Source organism: Salmo salar, unplaced genomic scaffold (genome assembly GCF_965601325.2).
Source record: "Salmo salar unplaced genomic scaffold, fSalSal1 ptg000468l, whole genome shotgun sequence".
NCBI classification, from domain to species: Eukaryota; Metazoa; Chordata; class Actinopteri; order Salmoniformes; family Salmonidae; genus Salmo; species Salmo salar.
The window spans coordinates 483,389-495,099 of record NW_027675396.1 but is presented as its reverse complement, the minus strand read 5'-3'; the positions used below and the strand labels follow the sequence as shown (position 1 = coordinate 495,099).

Sequence of the window (11,711 nt, the reverse complement as noted above, 5' to 3'; positions counted from 1 at the left end):
ACCTCCAAACATTTACAATGAATAGCAATATTACAATAATGGATACATAGACCTCCAAACATTTACAATGAATAGCAATATTACAATAATGGATACATAGACCTCCAAACATTTACAATGAATAGCAATATTACAATAATGGCTACGTTGAGACAGACGGGAGCAAAGGTCTTTAAATTAAAGATCCAGACAGCCTCTTGTTTTTAACAATAAATTGTCGAGGTCACCCCCTCTCCTAGGGAGGGTGACGTGTTCGATGCCGATATAATGTAGGGACGAAATCAAGGGGTTCGCTTCCAAAAAGATTTTACCACAAGGACAAATGAAAAGATAAATAACTGCCTTAGTGGTGCACCTGATAACACCTGTGATTGGGATCTGTTTCCCTGTTTGGGGGTGTTTGAAGTATCTACATTTGTAAGTGCCATTGCATTGAGCGCAGTGACCAAATTAATGAATGAATATGAAACTGCCTTAAATACAGATGTGAATGATAGTATGTTTTAAATTCTCACTTAAAATATGCATTGCTCTATTTGAACGTCTCAATATAATATTATTATTTCATGAAAGGAATGAAAAATAAATTTGTGTGCAACAACAACAAAAAACGTATCTTAACTACGTTTCCCTCCAGTCAGCAGACGGCGATGTGCGTCTTTCAGGTGATGCTGCAGCGTGACGCAGAAACATTTAGACTGTTTCTGTGCATATTTGCCTCTGTGTTTTAAATATACTTCTGACATCTAGTTAATTGCCCCCATTTACATGTCATAGGTACATTGTTAGTCAACTAGCTGGCTTGATAAGTTAGCCTAGCACTAAACTAGTCGCTCATGCTAACTAGCTAGCTAGCTAGCTAACATCCCCGAACATGAGCTCCCTAAACTACTCCCCTCCTGTTAAAGAAGAGGAGGTCTGCTGGACGGAGAAAGAAGCTCTGGGGCTGAACATTGTCGTGAAAGAGGAGAAGGAAGAGGAGGATGTCACAGTAAAACAAGAAGTAGAGGGTGAAGCTGTTACAGTGAAAGAAGAGGAGGAAGAGAAAGAGGAAGCTGTTACAGTAAAAGAAGAAGTAGAGGGTGAAGCTGTTACTGTAAAAGAAGAGGAGAAAGAGGAGGATGTAGTTTTTGAAGTGAAGGAGGAGAAAGAGGGAGAGATTACTGTCATATTGACAGAGGAGTCAGGAGATCTGATTACCATCAGTAAGTACTGTCTTAAAAACGGGCTCTAACTGTCCAACAATTTTAAACGAATGTGTTGTTTTAAAGCAGCATGCTACTAAAATTCTATACTTGAAAATGTTGTTCTGTACTATAGCAATTTATGTTATAATATAATGTTAAAGCTACATTTTAAAATGGGTGATTAAAGCCCTGAATGCTGATTGGCTGACAGCCGTGGTATATCAGGCCGTATACCATGGGTATGACAAAACATGCATTTTTACTGTTCTGATTACATTGGTAACCAGTTTATAATTGCAATAAGCCACCTCTGGTTTGTGATATATGGCCAATATACCACGGCTAAGGGCTGTATCCAGGCACGTTGTGCTGTGTTGTACATAAGGACAGTCTTTAACCATGCTATATTGGCCATATACCACACTTCCTCTGGTCTTATTGCTTAACTGTAACATGTGTATACCATCAGAGTCCCTCCCACCACAAAATAACAACTTAATTGTCTCACAGAATGGCAAACAAGTTATAAATGAAACTTTTGATGTGTGTCTATTGTAGGCCTTGTGTGGAGTGTGTATACCAACAAAAAGCAGATTTCTAAATAATGTTGGAGAAATACATAAAATAAGATGCATTATTGACATGAAATGGACATGTGTTATGGGGAGACTGAACATATTAGCAAAAGGACAAGCGTTTTGGGGAGACTGAACATATTAGCAAACGTTTGTAAGTCTACAAAAAAACATAAAATAAAATAGCCATTTCAAGGAAAGGCTGAACTAAAGAATTATCATTTAGAAAGTATGGTAATTATTACTTTAGAGATGAAGTGGGACACCAACAAAATGTTATTTACATTGGATCAAATACAGCCTATAACATGACATTATCTATTATTATAGAGCTCTGATCAGCCTATAACATGACATTATCTATTATTATAGAGCTCTGCTCAGCCTATAACATGACATTATCTATTATTATAGAGCTCTGATCAGCCTATAACATGACATTATCTATTATTATAGAGCTCTGATCAGCCTATAACATGACATTATCTATTATTATAGAGCTCTGATCAGCCTATAACATGACATTATCTATTATTATAGAGCTCTGATCAGCCTATAACATTATCTATTATTATAGAGCTCTGATCAGCCTATAAACATGATCTATTATTATAGAGCTCTGTTCAGCCTGTAAACATGACATTATCTATTATTATAGAGCTCTGATCAGCCTATAAACATGACATTATCTATTATTAAAGAGCTCTGCTCAGCCTATAACATGACATTATCTATTATTATAGAGCTCTAATCAGCCTATAACATGACATTATCTATTATTATAGAGCTCTGATCAGCCTATAACATGACATTATCTATTATTATAGAGCTCTGTTCAGCCTATAACACTGACATTATCTATTATTATAGAGCTCTGATCAGCCTATAACATGACATTATCTATTATTATAGAGCTCTGTTCAGCCTATAAACATGACATTATCTATTATTATAGAGCTCTGATCAGCCTATAAACATGACATTATTTATTATTATAGAGCTCTGTTCAGCCTATAACATGACATTATCTATTATTATAGAGCTCTGATCAGCCTATAAACATGACATTATCTATTATTATAGAGCTCTGATCAGCCTATAAACATGACATTATCTATTATTATAGAGCTCTGATCAGCCTATAAACATGACATTATCTATTATTATAGAGCTCTGATCAGCCTATAAACATGACATTATCTATTATTATAGAGCTCTGATCAGCCTATAACATGACATTATCTATTATTATAGAGCTCTGATCAGCCTATAACATGACATGATCTATTATTATAGAGCTCTGATCAGCCTATAACATGACATTATCTATTATTATAGAGCTCTGATCAGCCTATAACATGACATTATCTATTATTATAGAGCTCTGATCAGCCTATAACATGACATTATCTATTATTATAGAGCTCTGATCAGCCTATAAACATGACATTATCTATTATTATAGAGCTCTGTTCAGCCTATAAACATGACATTATCTATTATTATAGAGCTCTGATCAGCCTATAAACATGACATTATCTATTATTATAGAGCTCTGATCAGCCTATAAACATGACATTATCTATTATTATAGAGCTCTGATCAGCCTATAACATGACATTATCTATTATTATAGAGCTCTGATCAGCCTATAACATGACATTATCTATTATTATAGAGCTCTGATCAGCCTATAAACATGACATTATCTATTATTATAGAGCTCTGATCAGCCTATAAACATGACATTATCTATTATTATAGAGCTCTGATCAGCCTATAACATGACATTATCTATTATTATAGAGCTCTGATCAGCCTATAACATGACATTATCTATTATTATAGAGCTCTGATCAGCCTATAACATGACATTATCTATTATTATAGAGCTCTGTTCAGCCTATAAACATGATCTATTATTATAGAGCTCTGTTCAGCCTATAAACATGACATGATCTATTATTATAGAGTTCTGCTCAGCCTATAAACATGATCTATTATTATAGAGCTCTAATCAGCCTATAAACATGACATTATCTATTATTATAGAGCTCTGTTCAGCCTATAAACATGACATTATCTATTATTATAGAGCTCTGTTCAGCCTATAAACATGACATTATCTATTATTATAGAGCTCTGATCAGCCTATAAACATGACATTATCTATTATTATAGAGCTCTGATCAGCCTATAAACATGACATTATCTATTATTATAGAGCTCTAATCAGCCTATAAACATGACATTATCTATTATTATAGAGCTCTGATCAGCCTATAAACATGACATTATCTATTATTATAGAGCTCTGATCAGCCTATAAACATGATCTATTATTATAGAGCTCTGCTCAGCCTATAAACATGATCTATTATTATAGAGCTCTGTTCAGCCTATAAACATGACATTATTTATTATTATAGAGCTCTGATCAGCCTGTAAACATGACATGATCTATTATTATAGAGCTCTGATCAGCCTATAAACATGATCTATTATTATAGAGCTCTGCTCAGCCTATAAACATGACATTATCTATTATTAAAGAGCTCTGTTCAGCCTATAAACATGACATTATCTATTATTATAGAGCTCTGATCAGCCTGTAAACATGACATTATCTATTATTGTAGAGCTCTGCTCAGCCTGTAAACATGACATTATCTATTATTGTAGAGCTCTGCTCAGCCTATAAACATGACATTATCTATTATTATAGAGCTCTGCTCAGCCTATAAACATGATCTATTATTATAGAGCTCTGATCAGCCTATAAACATTATCTATTATTATAGAGCTCTGCTCAGCTTATAAACATGACATTATCTATTATTATAGAGCTCTGATCAGCCTATAAACATGATCTATTATTATAGAGCTCTGCTCAGCCTATAAACATGATCTATTATTATAGAGCTCTGTTCAGCCTATAAACATGACATTATTTATTATTATAGAGCTCTGATCAGCCTGTAAACATGACATGATCTATTATTATAGAGCTCTGCTCAGCCTATAAACATGACATTATCTATTATTATAGAGCTCTGTTCAGCCTATAAACATGACATTATCTATTATTATAGAGCTCTGCTCAGCCTATAAACATGACATTATCTATTATTATAGAGCTCTGTTCAGCCTATAAACATGACATTATCTATTATTATAGAGCTCTGATCAGCCTGTAAACATGACATTATCTATTATTATAGAGCTCTGATCAGCCTGGAAACATGACATGATCTATTATTATAGAGCTCTGATCAGCCTGTAAACATGACATTATCTATTATTATAGAGCTCTGATTAGCCTGTAAACATGACATTATCTATTATTATAGAGCTCTGCTCAGCCTATAAACATGACATTATCTATTATTATAGAGCTCTGATCAGCCTGAAGACATGACATTATCTATTATTATAGAGCTCTGCTCAGCCTATAAACATGACATGATCTATTATTATAGAGCTCTGATCAGCCTATAAACATGACGTTATCTATTATTATAGAGCTCTGATCAGCCTATAAACATGGCATTATCTATTATTGTAGAGCTCTGTTCAGCCTATAAACATGATCTATTATTATAGAGCTCTGCTCAGCCTATAAACATTATCTATTATTATAGAGCTCTGATCAGCCTGTAAACATGACATTATCTATTTTTATAGAGCTGTGCTCAGCCTGTAAACATGACATTATTTATTATTATAGAGCTCTGCTCAGCCTATAGACATGACATTATCTATTATTATACAGCTCTGCTCAGCCTATAAACATGATCTATTATTATACAGCTCTGCTCAGCCTATAAACATGACATTATCTATTATTATAGAGCTCTGCTCAGCCTAAAATACGACATTATGTAGCCTGGCAGGTAGGAGCCAGTAACCGAAAGGTTGCTGGATCAAATCCCCGAGCTGACAAGGTAAAAACGCTGTCATTCTGCCCCTGAGCAAGGAAGTTAACCCACTGTTCCCTGGCTGCCGATGACGTGGATGTCTATTAAGGCAGCCCCCCGCACCTCTCTGATTCAGAGGGGTTGGGTTAAATACGGGACACACATTTCAGTTGAATCCATTCAGTTGACTAGGTATCCCCCTTTCCCTATTGTAGAGCTCTGCTCAGCCTATAAACATGTGAGAAAGATTAGATTTTATGTTCTACATTATTATTATTATTAGGGCAGCCACCAAGTTTTTATTAAATTATGTAATGTTCTGAAAACTGACTTCAGGTTTTTGAGGAATCTAGCCTCACAGGAAGACAGTTTTATTTTATGGAGGTTTAATTCAGTTCTCTGTTTAATATTGAACTAAATACTCTGTCTTTGGTAGGAGAGGGACCAGACTCTCACTCTGACAGCGGGGAGACTCCTTCAGGGGAACCAGACCCAGAGACGCCCAAACCAGCGAGACAACACCACTGTTCCCAGTGTGAAAAGAGTTTTAAGTTAAGGAACCTGAAAGTACATGAGAGAACGCATACAGGAGAAAACCCTTACGAATGCTCCCACTGTGGAAAGAGTTTTACCAAGTTAGGGAACCTAAAAGAGCATGAGAGGACACACACAAGAGAAAAGAGTTTCCAATGTTCCCAGTGTGGAAAGAGGTTTACCCAGTTACGGTACCTGAAACAACATGAAGAAATACACACAGAAGATAGGAAGACCTACCACTGCTCTCAGTGTGGAAAGATATTTACTGGGTTAGGGAACCTGAAAATACATATGAGAAGACACTCTGGAGAGAAGCCGTACCACTGTTCCCACGGTGTAAAGAGTTTTACTCAGTTAGGGAGCCTGAAACCACATGAGAGGGGACACACTGGAGAGAAGCCTTATCACTGTTCCCACTGTGGAAGGAATTTTAGGTGGTATGCGAGCCTGAAGGAGCATGAGAGAATACACACAGGAGAAAAGCCTTACCACTGTTCCAATAGTGAAAATAGTTTTACCCATCGAGGGAGCCTGAAAGCGCATGAGAGAATACACTCAGGAGAAAAGCCTTACAAATGTTCCCGATGTGAAAAGAGTTTTACCCGGTTAGGGAGCTTGAAAAAGCATGAGAGAACACACACAGGAGAAAAGCCTTTCCAACATACTAATACACAGGAGGAGAAGACATACCACTGCTCTCATTGTGAAAAGACATTTTCCCAGTCAGAGGACCTGAAATCACATGAGAGAATAGAGAGGCTGTGTTCTGACTTATGTTTTTGATTGAGAAATTGTGTTTTTGTTCATTCTACATTAAATAATATTGTATGAATGAAATCATACTGAAAAATAGGTCTACATGTTTTTTCCAGCTCAAGACATGATCATGTCGAAAAAATCGGATTAAAAGAGTAAAAAAAAATGTTTTGATTATGAACTTAAGATTGATTGAATGCAAGTGTAAACCCCTAAATGTTGTTCACTATATCATTGGGATATTTCAAACATGTTAATTATTAAATAGATTGATATTAGTATTTCTTCATTCAGATTGTCATTGTAAATGCGTATTGGTTCTCAATTGACATATCTGATTAAATAAATGTGAAATAAAGTAAATGCCATATTATTTTTGGGAAGTCTATTTGGTTCTATGTTGGGACTATAAGAATATTTTGAAGATAAATACACAAGGCAGAGTACGAGAGAGACAGAGGACGAGAGGTCAGTACAGTACTAACAACCAATGGAAATAGTGTTTTTTCCTGTAATAGGGACTTATTGATCAGTGGTTCAGCAACATGGGAGGATGTAGATGTACACTACCGTTCAACAGTTTGGGGTCACTTAGAAATAACCTTGTTTTTAAAAGAAAGCCATTTTTTGTCCATTAAAATAACATCAAATTGATCTGAAATACAGTGTAGACATTGTTAATGTTGTAAATGACTATTGTAGCTGGAAACAGATGATTATTAATGGAATATCTACATAGGCGTACAGAGGCCCATTATCAGCAACCATCACTCCTGTGTTCCTATGGCACGTTGTGTTAGTTAATCCAAGTTTATCATTTTAAAAGGCTAATTGATCATTAGAAAACCCTTTTGCAATTATGTTAGCACAGCTGAAAACTGTTGTTATGATTAAAGAAGCAATAAAACTGGTCTGCTTTAGACTAGTTGAGTATCTGGAGCATCAATGTAACCTCTCAAATTCATAGACAGGTGTCGCGTCTATTTTTACCCAAAAGTAGTTTTTTACCTGGAGACTGTAGTGCTACTTTCTCAAAATGAACATAAATGCTGTAGGGGGAGGGTTCTGGTGTTTTACCAGGAGACTGGGGCCGATCCCCATTTAGGAATGTATGTCTTGCTTACTCACACTCTGCATGTGTTGATACCTGGCTGAAAACCCTCACAGTTGTTGGCCAACAGATTTTGTCATGGAGTTTTCATTCAATAGGGTTTAGAGTCCATTTCATCTTAAGCCATTCTTTTAAATACGGTAATACCTTTAATTAGAATGTTGTGCCTTTAAATACCTTTTCATTCTAATTTTGTTGACGGACTCAATAGAATACACGGAGTCAGAAACTAGGGATCAATTCAAGAAAGTCATCATTCGTCTCTGTTTCAACACCAACTGGTAGATTTAAAAATACTCTGATCTTGTAGATTATTTAGGTACATTTTAGGGTTAGGAAAGTATGTATGAATCATAAAAACAATAGTCCTATAAATCTACCCTAATTCTTACTAATCATGGAAGTTTGATGACAACGGCCCAATCCTACATTTACATAAGTGTTCAGACCCTTAACTCAGTACTTTGTTGAAACACCTTTGGCAGCGATTACAGCCTTGAGTCTTCTTGGGTATGACACTAGAAGCTTGGCACACCTGTATTTGGGTAGTTTCTTCCATTCTTCTCTGCAGATCCTCTCAAGCTCTGTCAGGTTGGATGGGGAGCATCGCTGCACAACTATTTTCAGGTCTCTCCAGAGATGTTTGATCGGGTTCAAGTCCGGGCTCTGGCTGGACCACTCAAGGACAACAGTGCAATAATATGTAACAACTTCACAACAAATACACACATCTAAAGTAAAGGAAAGGAATTAAGAATATATAAATATTTGGACGAGCAATGTCAGAGTGGCATAGACTAAAATACAGTAGAATAGTATAGAATACAGTATATACATATGAGATGAGTAATACATAGACAGATACAGTAGAATATGATAGAATACAGTATATACATATGAGATGAGTAATACATAGACAGATACAGTAGAATAGTATAGAATACAGTATATACATATGAGATGAGTAATACAGTAGAATACAGATACAGTAGAATAGGATAGAACCTAGTCTGTTCATTATATACTTCAACATTATGTATTGTTACACCATGTAGGAGCAGTATAGACCTAGTCTGTTCATTATATACATCTACATGATGTATTGTTACACCATGTAGGAGCAGTATAGACCTAGTCTGTTCATTATATACATCTACATGATGTATTGTTACACCATGTAGGAGCAGTATAGACCTAGTCTGTTCATTATATACATCTACATGATGTATTGTTACACCATGTAGGAGCAGTATAGACCTAGTCTGTTCATTATATACATCTACATGATGTATTGTTACACCAACACAAAAAAAGGAAATTATATTATTTTATACTAATACAATTGCTCAGAGAAAGATATTTAGTTTAAAATGTAATTCTCAAAAGGTTGGGGTCTGAATTATTGCCACCCATGTTTTCAATACTCCAGCACCCTCCCCTTGGGAGGATAACGACACTGAAATGTTTAATGAGATTAGAGAACACATTGGGTGGGACCTTAGACCCTTCCTCCATACAGAATCTCTCCATGTCCTTGATTTATTTTGTCTGCGCTTATGGACTGCCCTGTTCAATTCAAACCACAGGTTTTCAATGGAGTTCAAGTCCGAAGACTGAGATGGCCATTGAAAATGTGGATTTTGTGCCTAATTAACCATTTCTTTGTGGATGTTGATGTGTCTTGCTGGAAGATCCACTTATGGCCAAGTTTCAGCCTCCTAGCAGAGAGGTAACCAGGTTTTGGGCTAAAATATCCTGGTAGTGGGTAAAGTTAATTTATTTATTTCATACAGTAATTTTAGCTCATCTTTATCAAGGGTATCAATAACTAGGTGCTTATTTTGATATCTAGTTATTTGACTGAATCAGAAATACAGATGTGGAGTAGATGTAGAGTTTGTTTTAAATTCTCATTAAAATCTGAACTAATCAAACAACACTTGTTGCTCTTTATACGTGTTGATATAATATTCATATTTAATGGAGAGAAAAAAACGTTTCCCTGAACTGCTTTATAATATTATAATTCAATGAAGAATAAAAATAGTTTTCCCTCCTCAACTGCGTTTCCTCCCTCCAGACAGCAGATGGCGATATGTGTCTTTCAGGCGATGTTTCTAGTGTGACGTATAATCTAGTGGACGGAACGCTTCTTCAACAACTGCAGCCACCTCGGTAGCTCGCTAGCCGACAAAGTCGGAACATTCAAGTTCTTTAGACAATTTCGTGGTTTATTTGCTACTATGATTTAAACATACTTATGTGGAAACAACTAGCTACCCCATTTAATTTAATATTTACGTTGTAAGTCAACTAGCTGGCTGGTTAAGTTAGCACTAGCCTAGCTAGCTAACATCCCCGACCATGAGTTCACTAAGCTACTCTCCTCCTGTTAAAGAAGAGGTCTGCTGGACGGAGAAAGAAGCTCTGGTGAAAGAGGAGGAGGAAGAGAAAGATGTTACAATACAAAAACAAGTAGAGGGTGAAGCTGTTACAGTGAAAGAAGAAGAGAAAGACGTTTCAGTGAAAGAAGAAGAGAAAGACGCGTTCAGAGTGAAAGAGGAGGAGGATGTTACAGTAAAAGAAGAGGATGAAGTGAAAGAAGATGAAGACGTTTTTGGAATGAAGGATGAAGAGGGGGAGATTACTGTCACATTAGAGGAGGACGAAGAAGAGAAGACTGGAGAATTGATTATTACCAGTAAATACAGTGAGTACTATCTAATAAAACAGGGACATTGATCTGATTAACACCAGTAAATACAGTGAGTACTATCTAATAAAACAGGGACATTGATCTGATTAACACCAGTAAATACAGTGAGTACTATCTTATAAAACAGGGACATTGATCTGATTAACACCAGTAAATACAGTGAGTACTATCTAATAAAACAGGGACATTGATCTGATTTACACCAGTAAATACAGTGAGTACTATCTAATAAAACAGGGACATTGATCTGATTAATACCAGTAAATACAGTGAGTACTATCTAATAAAACAGGGACATTGATCTGATTAACACCAGTAAATACAGTGAGTACTATCTAATAAAACAGGGACATTGATCTAATTAACACCAGTAAATACAGTGAGTACTATCTTATAAAACAGGGACATTGATCTGATTAACACCAGTAAATACAGTGAGTACTATCTAATAAAACAGGGACATTGATCTGATTAACACCAGTAAATACAGTGAGTACTATCTAATAAAACAGGGACATTGATCTTTTATTTTATTTTTTATTTCACCTTTATTTAACCAGGTAGGCAAGTTCAGAACAAGTTCTCATTTACAATTGTGACCTGGCCAAGATAAAGCAAAGCAGTTCGACAACATACAACAACACAGAGTTACACGTGGAGTAAAACAAACATACAGTCAATAATACAGTAGAAAAATAAGTCTATATACAATGTGAGCAAATGAGGTGAGATAAGGCAGGTAAAAGCAATAAATAGGCCATGGTGGCGAAGTAAATACAATATAGCAAGTAAAACACTGGAATGGTAGATTTGACAGTAGATGGGTGTGCAAAGTAGAAATATATATATAATGGGGTGCAAAGGAGCAAAATAAATAAATAAATACAGTAGGGGAAGAGGGAGTTGTTTGGG

At 35.6% G+C, this 11,711-nt stretch overlaps 1 protein-coding gene across 1 annotated transcript; it reads left to right on the top strand.

The window, feature by feature from the left end:
• The first annotated feature begins 835 nt into the window (after nt 1-835).
• LOC123732970 (uncharacterized) lies at nt 836-7,345 on the top strand. The gene is made up of 2 exons (XM_082971975.1): nt 836-1,205; nt 6,116-7,345. Exons 1-2 carry the CDS (start codon nt 875-877, stop codon nt 6,997-6,999), a joined length of 1,215 nt encoding a protein of 404 aa, XP_082828101.1. The 5' UTR covers nt 836-874; the 3' UTR covers nt 7,000-7,345.
• Nucleotides 7,346-11,711: the final 4,366 nt, after the last annotated feature.